At 38.3% G+C, this 19,598-nt stretch overlaps 1 protein-coding gene across 17 annotated transcripts in view; it reads right to left on the minus strand.

The window, feature by feature from the left end:
* Nucleotides 1-19,598, minus strand: part of TRIM2 (tripartite motif containing 2) — an 87,829-nt gene continuing 68,231 nt past the window's right edge. For 16 of the 17 annotated variants that reach the window (XM_058023932.1, XM_058023927.1, XM_058023920.1 and 13 more), the window contains 6 exons: nucleotides 17,928-18,031; nucleotides 16,613-16,780; nucleotides 9,677-9,857; nucleotides 7,961-8,031; nucleotides 5,404-5,544; nucleotides 1-4,397 (listed from right to left, as the gene is read on the minus strand). In XM_058023932.1, the coding sequence (XP_057879915.1) occupies nucleotides 4,245-4,397; nucleotides 5,404-5,544; nucleotides 7,961-8,031; nucleotides 9,677-9,857; nucleotides 16,613-16,780; nucleotides 17,928-18,031 (818 nt within the window). In that variant the 3' untranslated portion in view covers nucleotides 1-4,244. The remainder of the gene's footprint in view (nucleotides 4,398-5,403; nucleotides 5,545-7,960; nucleotides 8,032-9,676; nucleotides 9,858-16,612; nucleotides 16,781-17,927; nucleotides 18,032-19,598) is intronic. The other variant, XM_058023916.1, reaches the window with a different exon arrangement.

The raw sequence follows: 19,598 nt of genomic DNA on the forward strand, positions 1-19,598 counted from the left end.
TAACAGAGGAAACAAGCTTTATTTTTATTATTTGAAATTTTTGTGCGTGGTAAAGGTACACATTTGACTCTGGTTTTCCTACATTTTCAAGACAGAGTAATTTTTTTTGTCAGCTAAAGCATTATGAATACCATGGCACACAGGAAGCTAAAACTACACACACACACACGCAGGCACGCACGCACGCACAAACACTTTGATGTGCATCTTTCATCCTTGACCTTAAGGAGAAAAAGTCTGTATTTAGCGTCATAGGGATTAAAAAAAAAAACACAAACAAAAACATCATCATCGACAACAAAAAAACATGTGAGAAGAATATTTCATTATGAGTGTCAAGAGAGTACAAGGCTGACATATACACAAAACATATATTACAAAGATGGAATGTACAAAAACGTTTTAAAAAAACATGGAAAAAAGAACTGGAAAAACTCCTAGAACTGGAAAGCTGCAGCATATCAGCTGGTAGAGATTTCTATCAGGGGCTGCTGCCACACACCACACAACTTAGGGAACATTCCCGTGTCATAAAGCCAAAGAAAAAGTGTCAGGGTTAAGGCTGTGTTGCTCACAAACATTGACTGAAGTGCTGTACATTCGTCAGAAATACAATGACCTGTTAGGAACCTTGCCACTCCCTAGTACAAATGCCTTTTGTACACTTTCTACAAACAGGTCAGACAATCGCTGCTTGAATTCTTGAAGAAAAGTTTGACTTTACATCATGATTTCATAACAAGCTGTCTCCCACAACTGAAGGTCATTTCTTTATAACAAACACAACTTATTGGGCACTTATAGTTCTCATTATGGCAACACTAGATCCTTATTATAAAAAATATTGACATAAAATCAAAAACCCTCTAGCTTTTACAGAACAGATGAGCATTTACTAATAAGTAGCACTCCATCTTCATGAGGCAATTGCTTGCCTACACCATTTTCCTTTTATTTTTCAGTACATTGGTGCTGGTTTAGCCTATGCAAAACTCTCCTATTGTTTATGTTGGATTTATCTGAACAGATCTTTTTATTCTGTTCACTGAACAATGAAAATACAGTTGGCTAGTTTGTCCTAAAATGCTCTATATGACACAAGATCTAATAACCTTTTGAGATTACTTTTGAGTTGAAGATTTGTTAAATGAAGCACATACTTTCACCATTCATGCTGTGCTGCTACTTAATTAGCATTCCAGGGAAGTCAAGGGGACATTTGGTTATACCTCAAATCTGGCAGCAGCATGCCTGTAAAGCCTTTAATAAATGCTAACAACTCAGCAAATCACGTAGTGCAATTCTGACCTTCCCTTAATTGGATGAGAAAAAAAGTCTGCCAGCTTTTAAGTGCAGAATTTCTGCATTGGTTGGTCTTTGTAAGGTTTGTAAGTCAAGCATTTTAGCGAAATTGGCTTAGAAGCACCGTAAAAGCAATGTGTTTCTCAGTTTCCCAGTGCCAGGCAGATAAGGTCAGACCTTAGAAGGGAATGTCCTATGCCACTAAATTTGAAGTTGACAGCATTTGCTATCAGAAATAACTTCAAATTCATGACATTCTTTAGGTGCTGCTCTGCTAAAAATGTCTGAAAATCCAAAAAACTACTCAATTTTAAGAAAAAATCCACAAAACTCCTAATAGCTTTGAGCTGGGTTGTGAGAAGGGTTATGTGCAGAATTCACTTATTTCATCAGGATGCACTGGGTTCACAAGGGTTATCTAAAATCCTGCTTAGCAATGCTGGACCAAAGGACTGAAAAGCTTTTGAAGGAAAGTGTATACATGAAATAGCACAGTCTTAAGTATCTATTTTGCTATATGGGTTAGGATCTGATTGTCATGCTTCTCAAAGTACCTGACAACAGAGGATTTGGCAATGTTTTCTGAGGGGTAAACATGTAAGCTTAGTAAAATTGTATTCTAAAAATCCATATGCGGAACTAAGTGTGATAACTGACAGCCACAGCACATTTTTAAAAGTTTTTACCTCAATCCCTTTATCGCAAACCCTTCTCTTTATTACTAAATACAGTTCAAATGCCTTTTCTTCACTGATGTGCTATTTAAGGGTCTTCCAATGTCAGAAAGTGTTATAAGGACACTTAGAATAAAATTTTGATCTACAGCTTTTTTAAATTTTGATAGGACAGTTTATTTGTAATGACCGAGATACCATCTTCAGAATTTTAGGACAAACTCAGTTCAAGCAGAGGATATTTTGTTCTCTTAGTAAAAACAAATGTGAGTTTTAATATTAATAAATGTTACCACCAGTTTCTTAGCTTCGTTATACAGTCCTTAAGCTTCATGCACAAAATATTTATTCCAATGAAATAAAGAAACTTGTATTTGCACGAGAAATTTTAAATTGATTCTATGTGCAAAAAATAAGCAAAGGAAAGAAGAGGAAATATCTTCAGGAAACAGTAATTAAAAACCAGACAAACCCCCATTTAAGAACCTTGGGGTCTGCATTTTTACAAGTCAAATGCAAGTTTATAAAAAAAACCATTCGTTTTTCTCAAATTTATCGAAACAACCACCTTACGTTTTAGAAATAAGACAAATATTTATAACAAGAAATTTTATCAAAGATTTCTTTCCATTTTGCAAACATGCTTAAAATACTCCCTTGTTTCTGACCCAATGCCCTTTAGTTTCAAGGCCCTAAAAATGAGAAAGGAAAGACAGCACTTCCCAGGCTATTGTAGGCATTGGCAGCAAGCTCACAGCTCCTCAGGCAACACCTGAAAGGGAGCACCACTCTATCTATATCAGGCTACAGTAGCAATTCAACCTTTGACCACTGGATATAGAAATAAGAATAAAGCCAATGCTACTTTAGAAAGGACAAGGTCATACTTTAAAAACCCCCAACAAACCAAACATTAAAAACAGAACCATGCCTGTAAGCATTTCCAGTTAAATTAATACTTCAACAAAGAACACAGTAGAGAGATCTGGCAGAGGAAGAAAGGTCATTTTTCGGAGTACTGCCATTGTCAAATATCATACATACGTTCCAGTTTGCTGAAATAACCCACATTTACTTTTTTTTAATTTTTACGTCAATCAGTCATACATACATACACACATACAAACAAATTGGAACAAATCTCACAGTCCTTGTTTTGTCCTCTAACAAAATTCCCTTTGATGAAGGACTTCAGGAATTGATTCAAATTCATTTTTATTTGTAACGTATTTTTTCTCACATAAAAACAAATAGCTTTGGTAACCCTTGGCTTTCCTATACAACCTCTGTTTACCACAGTTCCTTTGGTTGTATAACGTAGGTCCTCCACAGGGTACTTCTCTGGCTTTCTGTCCTGTGTGAAGCTGCATCTTATTTTAGAGGTTAATACAATGACTTGCCGTAAGGAAACATGGCAATGAACGCGTACGAAAGAGTGGCACACATTAGGTTAATTGACTTGACATTGTAATAACCCTGATCCTAATGAACTAGTTTGGTGTCAGAAGGTCTGTGGCTATACAGAAAATTCCTCTCCCACTAATGTATCGCTACAATTAAGTTTTTCCAGAGCTTTAGAAATGTCAGGTCTCTGCAAAGTCCTTCCTGCACATTGAGCAAGAGGAAGAGTGAACAACGGCCGCACGAAACAATCCTTCATTAATTCCACATGAGTAGGGAATTTGCATTGATTCTCATAGTGCTAAACACTGAGCTGTGTTGACGGTTAGAGCTAGACGGATTTTGTGAGACTTAACCTTATACTAAAAGGACCTACTTGTTCTACACAGTAAGACTGAAGAATGTTAGAAGTGTAATACCTACCATGATAATGAGATCTAGAAGATTCCCAGAGTCACTCCCGGGTTAAATAACGTGTAAGAATGATACTTCTTTAAATTTGGAAGCTCTGAGCAGGAGCTATCCTTTGCAGTCATCAAAAAGCTTTGGGGACTTTTCCCAAACTTCTCATTTTTGCCTTATTAGTTAATTCCAGTTTCATAGGATGCAGTTTGTGTTTAATTTCACATTGTCTTTATGAATTCAGTTACAGAGGATTTTTTTTATTAACACAAGAAAAAGTTCAGTGAGAAACATAAGAGGTGCAAGTCCTATGTAAACAAGGTAAGATTGGAAATAATCACAAGAAGTCCGTAAGAGACTCCTTTGTTATTAAAAATAAACACAAAATAGGAGATATCCGGCACTGGATCTCTAGGACAAGTCTTTTCTTAAGGGTGGGTGATTATCCAGCTCCAGAGCTCGTTGCTACTGTAAGTATCGGTAGACCTTGAAGCAGTGATTTCCAGAGTCTGCAACTACAACGTGACCATCCGAAGTAAGAGCCAGACCTTGGGGACCATAAAGGGGGTCAGCAGAGGTGTTAATGTAGGATAAAAATGATCCACTTCCATCAAAAACCTTTGAGGGTGAGAAAGCACAGAATAAATGTTATGAATAGAAAAGGAAAGTAGAGGACACAAAGTAGTCTGCTCTCTTTTAAGTCTCTCTTATACTGTTATACTTCTAATTTCTGAAACAGTGGACATACAATAGAATAAACAAGGGCAAAATCTGTTCTGTTATCTCATAATATGCAAGTTTATATACAAATGTATGTTCTTATTAAAAAGAACTAATTATAGCCACCAGGATCTTTGGCAAGATTTAACACACAATAAAAGAATAGTAATAAAAAATAAGAACCTCAGCTGTTCCTGTTCTAAAAATAGTCAACTATAATAAATCAAACTTAATTGGGTACTCAACCAACACCTTGTTTTCCTAACATATATCACTGTTGCGGCTAGCCTGATTCTTAGGTTCCCACACAGAGAAAACCAGGAATTTGTTTACCCTGTTGAGAGTGCTTCCTGAGAACAACTCATAAGCAGCTCCCTCAGTTTTATATTCAGTGGAAATAATACATACACTGATTTATTAGGTATTCTTTGGCAAACAGGAAGACCTTATGATTAGCACTTAAAAGATAAAAAGACTGCAACTCTCATAACTTGAAAGCAGAATAATTTCTCAACATTTAAAAAAGATGATAAAGATCTGCTGCATTCAGCTCATTTGCTTTTTCATATTTTCCACTATGTCTCTGATCTTCTGTTATGGTGATTATAAATTACTATAATCTCAGCAATGCTTGCAAGTCTCCTAAGTCATCAAGAAACTTTTGGGGAACTACTTGGCACCAAAATCCTTGGTCACCATGGCCATCAGAGCTGCCAGCAACCACACTGAAAAGCTCACAATGTAACACCACCAGGTCTGAAAGTGGAGAATGAGGCATATAAAGGATGGTGTGAGAAACCACATCACTTCTAATGCTGATGGTGTTTCTTGGGCAGTCTGAAGGCCAGAGTTAGCAACCCATTAGTTTTTTTAATCAAGCACCTTTGAAGTACAGAAATTTTACCTGTATTCGGCTGTTTCCCCAATCTGCTACGATGATATTTCCATTAGAATCTACTGCTACTCCAGTTGGTGCATTAAATTGCCCATTTCCTTCTCCATTTGATCCAAACTTCAGCATGAACTCTCCCTCCTGGTTAAAGACCTGTATGGGTTAAAACAACAACCTAAATATGGCATGGCATCAAGAATTATAAGATCTGATTCATCTCAGACATGGAGGCAAAGGGCCCCAGAATTCTTCTGCAGCTTGTGCATCTTGAACTGAAAAGAGCTGAATGCAGATGCAGCACTGGGTGCTTTGTTTCTTTGGAACTAAAACACAATGGAGCAGATGCTCTCTTCTCTGCTTCCATAATCTAACACACATTGCAAATGATGGCATGCTGCTCTCTGCAGACAGGTCAGCAACTGAATTCTCTGTGATGGTAACAGGTTTAGACAGCAGAAAGATGGAGCTGATCAATGACTATTCTGTCAGTGACCTGGATGCACCAATGGGACCAAACAAGATACAAAATGTGTCATTTATACCATCCACAGCCATCTCTAAAATATTTTCATCCATTTTGGATCCAGGCCCAGCTATAGCACAAGGCCCAGCTGAGTTCTTAGACACTGACTGCGGCTTGCACAAGAAAATGCAAAGACCTGACAAGTGCCAAGCGCACACTGAAGTGCTGATAAGGTGGAAGATGTCAGGGAATTATTGTGTTCTCAAACACCCACAGTGAACAGAGAAAAAAACATTTTGGGGGAGGAAATTAATGAAGTACCAAGTTAGTGCCTCAGAGGATTAAAGAAAATAATAATAAAAAAAAGCCAACTAATGAAAAAATAGACAAAGATATATTGCTCTCTCCCTGGGCTAAAGTGACCAAATGAGAGAGAAGCCTACATTGCACAGGATTTTCCATAAAAGATGCCTGAGGGAAGGAACATCCTTGAAGGTTAATGGGGACAAGAGAAAAATGTTGCTGAGTGAGCTTGTTTAATTCAATACACTGGTGGCAGAAAGCAGCTTTTGGGACTCATAAGAGTGAAATTAATTTATTTAGTTATTTATAATTTATTATTTAAAAGAAGATGTACTCTCTGCTCTCAGCTTATAAACTCTCCAGAGTGTCAACAGTTATATGTACCAATCTAGAGAACACTACAGAAACAAGAATCTTTTCTGGTTAGTACCAAATTGTAACAAGTAACATTTGTATCCCATTGAGTCACACCAGAGACAGATGGGACACTCTGTTCTCATTAGAAATGTAATAATTATAAATCCTCTAGGATGCCACGCTTCTTACATTTCTTCACTTTCTTTTTTTCATTTCAGTTTGCCCCTTGCTGTTAAGCCTCTCCAGGCATTCTTGTTACCAGGCAAACCTTGCTTGTGGAGAGGTAATTTATGAAGTCACAGGCCTCCTGCTGCTTTAGGGCTCCTGCAGCAGTCTTGGTTTTTGTGTTGTAATCCAAACCACGAGCTGCTGCTTCCTCACCAATTGCAAAAGGATGCGCAAGCAAGGCTGCTATTCCAGACCTCGGTGATTCCGCACTGCTCAGGACACAAAGGTGTCTATGCTCAGGCAGCAACCTCCAGTTTCAGGTGAATACATAACATTTATTTTTTCAATTAGAAATAGTGAAGAACTAGACTGAGGGTTCAACTTTATGTTCAGTCAAAATAGGCATTAGATGAAATGCCAGGGACTTAATTTTGTTGGTGTGTGGGACTGACACACATGTCCTGAGAGCCCAGGTAGAACAGCATCCTGCCTCTGTCCTCCTGCTGCTCTCTCCTGTAGAGGGAGGGCACAAGAGCACACGCAGGAAGTGAGGGAAAGGGAATGCCTGAGAACAATCACACACAGGTGAGGCATTTCTGAAGTGGCCTGTGTCTCCTTCATAGACATTTGCCAACACAACTCAGCATGTTTCCTTGGTCTGGTTTACTACTGGGACAAACAAATAAACTTCCTATCATACCATGACTTCAACAGGCTGAGAGTCAGGAATTGCCATGGGTGTACAGACTAGTGGCCAGTTTTGCCCAGTGCAGGAGGCACTGAATGAAGATCAATAGGAACATGGGTTTTAAGAGAATCAGGTTGTAAAATGGGTCCAGTAATCTTAAAGCTGATAGGTATGGAATTTAAAGACTGTAATGTATCTTTACTTTGCTATAATTTTACAACTAGAACTGTGGAAAGCTTTCACTGGGAAATTCAAAAGCCAGACTTTCAAAAGACAGAACACAGGGTCATTAACACGTTTGGCAGAGGGCTACTAAAATTAAGTAAAGTTGAAATTATTCATTTCAGATACAACCTATGTTTAAGCAATTGTGTTAGACACCATTATAGTGACCCCTAAGGCAATGGACTATATCTTCACTAAGTGATGCACTGCATGCAGAGTTCTCTGAAAATGCTGTCCCTATAGCAGAGCTATATCACACTCCTTATATGGAATGTGATCTCTTTGGTTTTAACAATACGTTCTTTCCCCCAAAAATATCATAATAAAATTAAAGTGGCAACTTTCCAAGTTGCCATTGACAGTACCTTGACAGAATGGTTATGAAAATCTGTAATGATAATTTCATTGTTGCTGTTAACAGCTGCAAAATGAGGACCTGCAATGCAGAAAAAGAAGAAAAAAATAGTAATACCATTAAAATTAAAAGTATGGGTAAAAAATTTTTAAAAAAATCAGCCTGCCAGCATATTATGTTTGGCCTCTGAGCAACAGTAGTACAAGTGGGAATACCAATTTCAAATTAAGAGTAATTTTACTTCATGGTTTCTTTAAAAGCTCAGCATGCTTTTTGTAAACAGAAATAATTTCTTTTTCAACCAGTTGTCAGTTGTTATTGTTCCCAATAAGCATTGTTGATTTCTCCCTCTCTTGTATACATATGACTATGCAGAGATTTATGGGCTTATTAACAAGACAAAACATGAAGTGCTTAAGCGTAAAGTTGTGCATACACTAAAAATTGTTATCAGAAATGTTCCTTTAAATTATTAATTGAAGTATTTTATGCTCTGTGTGCTCACATCTTGCAAGCATTTGAGCTAACAAGTTTTAGGATAAATAAAAAAGTTACTTAGAAGACCACTGTCAGGGAAAAAAGGGCATTTTTTGCTTTAGATTGTGTATTGAAATATATGTGCAAATTTGAATAAAAAACAAATGGTAGTTTGAAAACAGGCAAGTACCCAAATTACCCAAACTTGGTGCTATTTTGAGTTATTAAGGAGAACAAAACTCAGTTTCAGTTTTCACAGTATATCAGGGTAAACTATAACAGAAGTGAAAAATTTTGCAATGAAAACATTAAATTATTGACAACTTACCTGTTTTCTGTAGCCTATCAGCAAGAAGAGGTGATATATTTCTCAAATGCACTGTTAGAAAGTATTTGCCTACTTATTTTCAGGACATGTTTTTGCAAATTTTCGAATGAAAAGAAATTGAGATACACAAAAAATTTAGCTGTGTTAGAGCACAAGCTCTCATAAATTATATATATTATGCCATAACACATTGCAAGAGATCTTAGGATAAAAACACATTGATGTTATTCCTGCCTTTCACTGTGAACCAGTCAAAACATCAGACCAATGAACCTACATACTAAAAATGACCCAACATCCGTAAAACGACCTGCATACTTAATTTGGCACCTTCATTTCAAATTTTGAAAGAATGCCTATTCACTTAAAATATATCAATGGGGTTGTTCTGTTTTTTAAACTTAAATGCATGTTCTACTTGAAAGACAGCATGTGCAAGCAGTCAGTTGAGTATAAATGGCAATTTCCCCAAACTTACACTGGCTGTTCCATAACTCTGCCTTCCTGATCTCAATCTTAACACTACCCCATTACACTCATTTTCTAAGAGACACCACTTAGGGCATTGGGGTTTGTGTGTCTGAAGATTGGAAACACAAAGCACAGCATCTGAGTTGATTGTGCTGAACAGCTTAGTGTGGCAATTACAAAGCACTTAAAAATGCTAGTTAAGATCAGTCTTTCTTGGGTCACTGATCTGAAATGTTTCCAGGCATAGGGAGGTAGATGAAACAATCTGGTTACAGTTGCATTAGCAGAACAGATGTTGCAGTCTGCCTGAGCAATCAAGCAAATAGGAGCTGTATGTCTAGCAGAACCTCTCCCCTGGAGGATAAAGGGGTAGGATACAGCATCTTCAACATGCTCAAACATCATGCAAATGTGAGCAGAAGAGGCAAGAAAAGGGGATTTACATATTACCATCAAGTGTACCTGCAAACTGCTTGTCACCATTTCCTCGACTTCCAAACCTGGTGACTATTTTGCCATTTGGCTGGAAGATGAAGACACAGCATGCTTTATTGTCCACTACAATGATGTGTCCATTACGATCCACCGAAACACCTTTGGGGCCCATGAGCTTTCCAGACCCAATTTTGGCCTAAATGGGAAAACAAAAAACAGGAAAATATGTTGGCACAATAGAAATTAGTTAGTACTGTTTAAAGCTTGTATTACAGGCACAGAGTAGAACAGAGAGGCTTTTCTTCATCAGAAGTTGGAAGCAATAGCTATTATCAGCTCTTACCATGTACTTCATGATTTTTTTCTTCAGTTGAAGATAGTGTGCTTTCTGTATGTCTTTTCTATTCTGAAAAATCTGCCACCTCAGCAACTGAGTCCAAATATATAACTCATAAGAAACACAGTCATCAGATTTGTGTGACTTGATAAACCTGTCAGAAATGTCTGTATATCCAGCATTAGGGTAGCAGCAGGATAGGCAGACAAGCAGAAAGGACTTCTGTCTCCCATTGTGTGCTGTTTCTGAGTCCAACAACTGTCTTGATGGACAGGAGACGTCTTTATCACTGCCTGCATCAAAGAAGTCAGAGTTCTTGGAGCATCAGGGCTGGGTTGGATGTAGGCTATGATGTCCTCTGTTGCCTTTCTTGGGTTAGTAAGACAACAGCACCTTCTGAGTGCTCTCAGAAAGAATCTGAGCAGAGCTAAAGCTCAGGCTAACCTCTCTATCTTCCACCAGATTCCACATGAGGTTGCTTCACTTGCTGCTTAGACTCATGAAGTGTCGGCTGAAAACTGCAAAGGGGAGAGGATCATGTTGCCAAACAGCAAATGAAGCAATCTTTGAAACACTAAACAAATCAAAGCTTATTCCTGTCCTGTCTTAGGTAAATAAAATGATTTCCATAATTTTAAATAGGCCTCGTGACTACCAAAACCATCTGCCGGCATAATCAGCAACAGGAGGGGAATTGTATATGCTATTTCACTGGAAAAACGTTCAGTGGAGATGAGATGGATCTCATAACAGTAAATTACTTGGAAAGGCTAGAGAGCTGTCAAATCCAAAAATGCCAGAAGCATGCTTTGGTAGGTTTAAAATGAAGGGATTCTTAAAAGAGGATCTAAGCAACAGAGCAAGCAGAAATCTAAGCAACAGAGCAAGCAGAGCAAGCAGAGACCAAGCCTTCAAAGAATCCATGAGCTACCTGGGCATATACAAGAAGACTCAGGATTACCTCACAATCCATTCTGCATTCTTCACCATTCAGCTTTTTCTTAGGCTGGGATTTTAGAAACTGTTTTAATCTACATAAAATCAGTTGGGTTTTGACCTTTCAGTTTAAAAAGGTTGTAAATACTCAATTGTTTGCGTTGGAATGGAGCAACTTGCATCCTGCTTACAAACTTTTTTTTAATTGATGGACAGATTTGAAAGCACTTATTCAGGCTGGTTTCAAAAGTCTGTACTGGACAGAGAGTCCACCAGAGAGGCTTTGTTGAAATGATGAGTTCCAGAACTTTCAGATTCTATAGTAATTTGTGACAGACACATCCTGCAAACTGAAATTCATATCTTGGTGAAGAACATACTTTTCTGTTTGCATTGGAATTTAAATGAAATATATACTAAGATGTTCATCTTATTTATGAAACAAGGCCATCTTTCACCTCACTGCCTTTGCAGAGTAAGACAGATCATCCCCTAGACCCAGCAATGCTGGGAGTCATAGAATCATTTCGGTTGGAAAAGACTTCTAGGCTTGAGTCCCAGCATTAACCTAACACTGTCATATTTACCATTAAACCATGTTCACAACTACCACATCTACTTCTGACTTCTCTGCCGCTCTCCCCTCCCTCCTGCAATTGGTGAGTAGCTGTGGGACAGATTACAAGGCATTGAGAAAATCCATTGCCTAACTAATTTTTCTCATGTCCCTGATGTTTTCAAAGCAAACAGAAGGAGCTCTCCTATCCTTAGTAAGTCCCATGCTCCTATTGCATGGTACATTCTTAGGTAGGATTGGGGTTGCAGGTAAAAAATAGGAATGATCTTAAAATAAAGCCACCTAGGGACCCTGAGGATGGCTGCTACTAAGCCACTACACAATTTTTTTCAGTCTCCAGTGAAGAAAATTCCAGGGAGCAAATCTTGCAGCTGCAAGACTATGCTTAGCCAACATGCAATAATCTTGTGTCAGTTTTATGTTCATGTACATATACTGTTAGAAACTGCAAAATATTTAGGCAAAATCTATCTAATTGAATCATGCTAAAATATCCCCAGGAAAAACTATTAAAATTTATTTTGTGTTCACCAGGGGAAAGATATCAGCAGACCTACAAATTGTATTCAGTTTGCATAACAACAAAGCAGCAAAATCATAAATCAAATGCAAATCTGTAGAAGTATTTCCTTGGGGGTGACTAAATCATATTCCCCTCCTTCCTTTGGGATGGCCATGCGGTTGTCCGCTTGAGCATTGCACCACTCCTTACCATCTTTCCAGGATTCCTAGGAAAATGACTCAGACTCATAAGTACAGTGTCCTAATGCCCATATAAACACATATGGAAAAAATATAACAAATAAATCACATACTACATTAATGGGCACTCAGTGCTGAGAAGAGTAATAAAAATCACTACTCTTGGGCCCGGTTTAAAATATAATTTGCAAGCAGCAATAAAGTATGCCCAGCTAGAGTTTGCAATGCTTTTTACTAAAAATCTGTTCCCAGTTTAGATCAAAATATGCTGATGACACATTATTGGATCTGGTTGAACATATTCTTTGTATATTTTTATTTCAGAAAATTTCTTAGAATTATAGGTTTGATTATTTAGAGCAGAACATTATGAAACTCAGTCACTCTCATTAAGTGTATGAATGGAAATACTTTCAGGCTTTTTTTCCATTAGAAATGAATACAGTATAATGAATCATGTAAACCCTTAATACAAATAATGTGTTTAATTTAATTCAGTCAGGGACATTATGTCCCTTATTTTATAGGCTCTAAGGAATTAAGGAATTTAGACTGGTTTTCAAACATGTGTTTATAAAGTCACCCTACCAGGTTGGAAAATATTCTACTGGGGGATATTCCTAGAGGTAAAAAAAAAAAAAAAACAACAACAACAAAAAAAACCAAACCCAAAAAACCCCGATTAGCCTACATAAAAATTTATGAATACTTTTCCACTGTAGAAGTAAGCGTGTTAGGGCTAAGTTTAACTTTAACATGCTTGTTGCTGTCTGAAAGGTTCAAGATTGTCAGAGATTAATTAAAAACTTTCAACAAACCATCTTTTGCTGTTTGAGAACTTCTCTATTAAGGAGATACAACTTTGTCACACTTTGCAATATCACACAATAAGTGGATTTATCATTCATCTGACTGTCAAAATTCAACTGTGACCATTTAACCATACTACCCATTCCCATTGGTACATAGAACCAGCTTCAGACAGCTCTTTCCTTAATTTTACTGGTGAGACAAGGAAGAAGTCTAACATATAAAATACTTCCTATAATATTTTCCCATTTATCTAAACTTGATCTTAACTTGACTTGAAGAGCCCTGTTTGGTTGATAACAACAAGCTTGTCATCATATATACAGCTCTTCAAGACTAGAAAGAAAACAATCCTCAGAGGAACAGGAATCATTGTCTTGACTCTGTTGTCCAGTTCCTTCATTAGGTTTGAACACCACTTGGTGAGGAGCTGGTACAGCTGCTTCACCATGCTTTCTCTCCTTAGCCTAGTGCTGTATCTGCTGCAACAGCTTTCTTAGCAATTTCAGAGTACTTGACAGAGGAAGCCAGCACTGTTATCCACCTCTTACAGTAGAAGAAAATAAAGCACTGGGAAGTGAAATGGAAGATCACTAGTCACCCATGAGATCTGTGGCATAGCCAGAAATAGAAACCCCAAATCCTAAGACCCGATCTGAGTCTTTATCACATCCAGGACAGTACAGTTCTTCATGTGAAGAAGCTCATATTTTGGTGCAACCTTAGATTAGAGTTTGCCCACCTCTGCATTTATGTAAGTTACAGCCTTGAGAAAACAGAACTCTGTCTTTGTTGCTGCCAGAACTAAGGAAGGTGACACTTTTCTGCCTGGCAGTGGAGGTTGCCAAGGGGAGTCAGTCCAGTGCTGTAATCAGGGACATGCCTGGGCCTGGCTCCAGGGAAATTTGCCTTATGGCTCACATGACTATTAAAATTCTGCTAAGGGAGAGGGAGGGTAAGTAAACACAGAAGGAAGGGGACAACATAAAAAATAGTTATATTAAGCTCAAAACAGCCCCCTGAGAGCGCTGAGTTAACAGCTAGCAGGCCACCTGCATCAGAGGAATTGCACAATGACTTGCAGGCACAGTCCTTTGAAGGCAAACGCCGTTATCCCTTTCTCTCTCTCTGTTATTTTAGCAAGTGCTGCCCAATTTAATCTGACAAGGCCCCTGTAAGAATTACCACTGCCAACACACAAAAAATTACAAGGCTTTGCCCAGATTCCCACAGGCTAGATCTGTTACATCTATGTTCTGTGCTTCCATTATATTTTATTTAACCCCATCACAGAATAATATCCTGAGTTGGAAGGATCATCAAGTCCAACTCCCAGTCCTACACCATCATGCCCAATACAAGTCCCACCCCTTCATGGCACTGACCGTCCCCATATCACAGCCTCACCCTCGGTGGGCATGACCTCCCAACCCCATGTGTGTCCCCCCACAGTTCCCCCAGGCCCTGTGCTCACCCCACCTGCACTCCTCCTCCCAGCCCAGCTCTCCAGCTACACTGTGCAGTACAGGATCCCCTGAAGCAGTGCTGCACCAATACAGGACCCCCTACTCCCATTAGAGCTCCTCAGTGTGGCCCTGTGCCCAGTGCCCATCCATGTCTCCATCCCAGTGTTCCCACTGCCTCACTCCTGCTGTCCCCATGCACGTGCTCTGCCACCTGCCCTCCACCCAGCTCCTGCACTTATGTGCTTATGCCTACCCTCTGTATAAAAAAAATACTTCTACAAACATTTATTTTTCCTCTCATAAATATGGCTTATTGCATTCAATCTAAAAATAGTATTTTATACAATTGATGTTGCATCTCTCATTTAATCATTCTAGCCCCAAGAGCTATGAAGTCTGATGCATTAATTTGTATTAACCACGCAAACACTGCCAACATCACACAGCTTTTGCATTTTTTGCAATCCAATGAAAACATTGACAGAAAACAAATCTAGGCTTTGCATCAGAGGAACTACATTAATAATTATTTTTTTCCAATACCTGCCTCCCTGCTGGTAGTATATCACATAGAGCATTCTGGCTTCTCCAGAGCTTTTTCCTCCAGAGCTGGCACCATCCAAAATGCTGGACTTACAGCATATCATAAGAAGGCAGGAAAACAAGCCCTCCATGTTCTTTGTCCAGTTCACATTAAGGATATTAACAATTATTTAAAACATACCTAGGATGATCAGAATATTTGGATTCTTAACTAAATTACATTTTTCTTTGGGTTTGTTTTGGTGCTTTCATTTAATTTAAGAACTTCAGCCAAAAGTAAGGTTTTCCTGTGTAGCTATACATTTTCAAAATTATTTGACAACTAAAATCACATCCTCTCTGCAAATGCAAACAATTTGTATTTTTTTTTAACACTTGCATTATATTTTAGTATTGTTTTACTTTAGCTTGAAGTCTATACATGATCTGGATACTTCTAGAAGCATACACACTGGTTTCTCAGATGGAGGTCACTGAGGACTATGCAAGTACAATTACCTATTTGCATTTGACACTTTGCAAAGACTATTTGGAGGAAGGCCATTTCTTGCTGCACACATGAGCGGCTCAGAACCTGAGCTTTTTGGCCACTAGGCTGCCAGAAGATTAGCCAAACAGGCCATATCTACCCAGTGCAGGACTCCAGAACTAAGTAAGTATGGTAGAAATTTCCCTCCAGGTCTATTATCCCTATGACCAGTGAGTACAGCTAACCTCTGCCAGAGGTGGCTCTCTCTAATGCATCACCAGACTTGGTATCATGCATTCAGAGAACAGCACCAAATCAAGGAAATCTTTAATTCTCTCTAGAACTGCACCTGAACCCAAGTGAAATAAATGTTGCAGGTTGGAAATCATCAATGTAATGTAGTAGCTGCTGTCTTATTTTATTCCCATTAAAGGGATCAGAGTTGCTATGAAAATATGAAGTTGTTTCCTTAGAATTTCTGATTTCTGAAACCTACAACATCATTACTATCTTTCAGTTTTTTCAGTACACAACACACCAGGTAGAACACTCCTGTTTATGCGGTAGCACTGAAACAACACCCTGGGTTACTCTTCCTTGCTTATATTGCCAACAAGATCATATATAAATTATACACTATATTTGCTGATAAGTATGGAATAAAAGAGAAAGTCATCATCAGTCTGCTACCTTCTTTTTCTCCTCCTTATGTCACTGAAGAGCTTCATGTACTCCTTGTAAGATTTTGTGTTTGTCTGTGTGCACACATGTATCTGCACACACCCTTCTGTACAATCAGAGTACTAATGATATGAAGGTTGTTGAGCTAGTCCAACTAGCCGTGCTGGCACTTGCTGTGCTCGACCATAAGTTACAGAAAGACATCTATGCACGCAGTATGGAACATGCTGTCTCTGCTTGGTGTAACATTAGCATTGCTGCTGTGATCTCCTCCTATTAATTATACCATGTGGCTGGGTCAGGTCACATCACAACAATGGAATTTAGACTAAGCTACAGCCAAACTATGTAGTTTCTTGAAAAATAATGTTACTTTGCATTCCTTTGAAAGACAGAGAAAGCTCAGGAGAGTTCACATAGTAACTCGTACCTTAAATTTTCCATCTGATGAGAATATGCTAACCCATTTGTTATCATAGTCTGCAATAATGATGTCACCACTGGGATGCACAGCCACTCCTGTTGGCCGCTGCAGCTGGCCAGGAGACCTTCCTCGTATGCCAAAACGGCTTTTGAACTGACCATCATTGGAAAATATCTGTAATAGAAAACAGGGATTTTAAAATTATGTCCACATATGACCATCACCTATTTCTTGGAGCTTAGATTTTAGCAAGTCACTAATCAACACTATAATCAGGAAGAGAGCTGGGAACGTGAACCACTTTTACACAGTCCATATTTGAAAGTAATATATCTAATTTTAGAAGACCCTAATTTCAAAAAAAAGAAATTCTCATTGCATTGTTTTTTCAGTGAACTCAAAGTACTTCACAAACATTAATTAGCTTCACAATATCTCTCTCAGAAGGGAGGGAATGGTATTATTTCCTTAATAGAAATGAGGAAACTGAGGCACCGAGTGCTAAGTCTGTAGAAAACATAGGAATATGTCCTTGTGTCCCCAAGCCAGGTAACTAAACACTGAAGTTCCTCTGAAGAGGCTGCATATTACAAAGCATGAGGGTGCTGATGAATATTTGATTCTGTCTCTTTGAAAAAGCCTGGAAATGAGTTCTTATGGCATGTGGCTTGCTGGTGCTCCCACACAAGAACAAGCGACACACTGCTGCTGCTGCTGCTGCCGTGTTCATTGCTACCACATGGGCAGCCTGGAGAGTGATGACAAATTTGGTAATGGTAAAAAGGACACATGGCAAGCAAAAGAAAAAATATAGCTTGATTTTCACAATTCTTTACAGAAGAATGGGTGCCAGGGTGCTACCACAGAAAAGATTTGATTATATCAGAAAGAGAAATCAGTTAAATAGACAAAAAGCCACTTGAAAATGATATCTATATGCTTTTTTTCTATTTGTACTTCCTAAAAATTATATTTGTGGCACCATGCTCTAGATTTACATTTGAAAACATGAGAGTGATAAAATTTACAATGTAAAGTTATATTTACAGAAGGCCATTTTTCCAGATTATTGCACAACTTTTTTTTTTCATTCATTGCCAAACATCATAAGGAAGGGAAATAAACCCTGATGATATACTAGATATAGTATAGATCTGAAAAAGATAGCTGCAGGTCAAGAAGATGGAAAGTAAATGGATAATAAATTACATTTCCCTTGTATTTTCTACATCAACTGAATTGTACAAAATGTGTCTTTCTGAGGCTACAAAAAAGGGAGAGGTGTGGGGGTAAGGAGAAAAACACTGAAATATTCTCATACCTGCACACACTGGTTGTTACTGTCTGCTATTAATATTTTTCCATTTGTAGATGCAGCTACACCTTGAAGATTTGTAAATTCCCCTTTGTTTCTTCCTTTGGTGCCTAAAATTGAACACAAAGCACATAAGAAATCAGGTTAGACAGGACTAATCAGTTAGGACCCAAATGCCAACACATGCAATTATTACATTTCTGATCAAAGGATTTCTATTTTGAAGAGTTCTTCTCACTTCTACAACTTCAAAGAACCCTCTCAGTAACAGACAGACAATTCTACTGACAAGACAGGATTGTTTAAGGGACTGTTCTCACTCTTCATCATGTGTCACCCAAGCCCCCATCAACATTAATTGCCTCTTCAGCCTTCCTAAATCAGTGCTCACAAATTGCCTCTTGCATGAGGGAAGCAGTAAAAGGTTTTTATATAAGTAATGGACTTTTTTAAACTGCAGATTTTTATTCTGCTGAAAGGTTGAGTACGTGGGAACACACAGAGAGGGGCTAAGAAAAGAACCTGGACAGATGACACGGTTTTAGCTAAGTCTCCTCAGTGATATCACGAAGGTGGGATAGAACATATCACTTTGGATGGAGCTGTTTCAAGACAGGGAAGTTTCCTATTCCCTTATATATAGTTTGTAGTCATAGGCTTCAAAGATTCCTTTAGCAGGGAGATTCAGATGAAGAACTAGCTTTGAATGAATTGGACTTGTGAGCCAATGAAGACCAACACCTGGAGACTGAATGCTTCTGGAAAGACCTTGGATTGTTCTAATAAAGCAGTGTCCCCACACACACAAGTCTCATTTTAACCCATAAATGCAGTTGTGTGTTACACAGAACTGTAAGTCTTTTGCCCAGTGGCTTAAGGAGATAAGGAGTTGTAAAATGTCAATTTTTCCACTAAAGTTCATTAAGTTTAGGTGGTTCATTAGATGTTTGTTCTGAGACATTCCAAGGGGAATCATAGAGCAAATTGTGATTTCTGAAACCTACAACATCATTACTATCTTTCAGTAAAGATCAGCTCCAAAGTGGCTGGTCCAAATTACACCTGGAACACAGGAACAGGAAGCAAATTCCTGATTTGTTTGTCCTGGAGGCTCAGGGGTCCTTAGAAAATACTTCAGCTATGATCTTGGACTCCAAGGTTATTAATAATAAATGAAGCAAAAAAAAAAAAAAAAGCCCAGCAAACAACTACCAACTCTATAAGCTGTCCTTTCCAAGACACGGATGCAGTGCTCTTTTTCCTGGTGAAATACTTTTACAAGCATTCACTGGCTGTGTATCTGGCATTAATTGGTTCCAATATATGGTTTTAACTGAAAAACTTGTATTTAATTTTAGTCAGTCGAAAATATTCTGGAGCACAGTGATTAAACTGTTCTGACTGTGACGCTTAATTTAAGACATATATATCAGCTCTAATTTGTATTTAGCTTTCATCAGGGATGTGAATGCTTGTAACAACCCTTCTTCTGATGGCTGTGGGATGCATATTTCCTGTCACTAGCTAACAAGTAACATTTAATTTCTCTGCACTCAGTGCTGCAGGAATGTTCCTTTGTTTCAAGACTTATTTTCTTCAACTCCACCCGCTTCATCCTCTAAACAAGGCAAATGCTTCTCAGTTTTTGTACTGCAAGGGAAAAGTACATATTCAGGG

Source organism: Melospiza georgiana, chromosome 5, assembly GCF_028018845.1.
Source record: "Melospiza georgiana isolate bMelGeo1 chromosome 5, bMelGeo1.pri, whole genome shotgun sequence".
Classification (NCBI taxonomy): domain Eukaryota; kingdom Metazoa; phylum Chordata; class Aves; order Passeriformes; family Passerellidae; genus Melospiza; species Melospiza georgiana.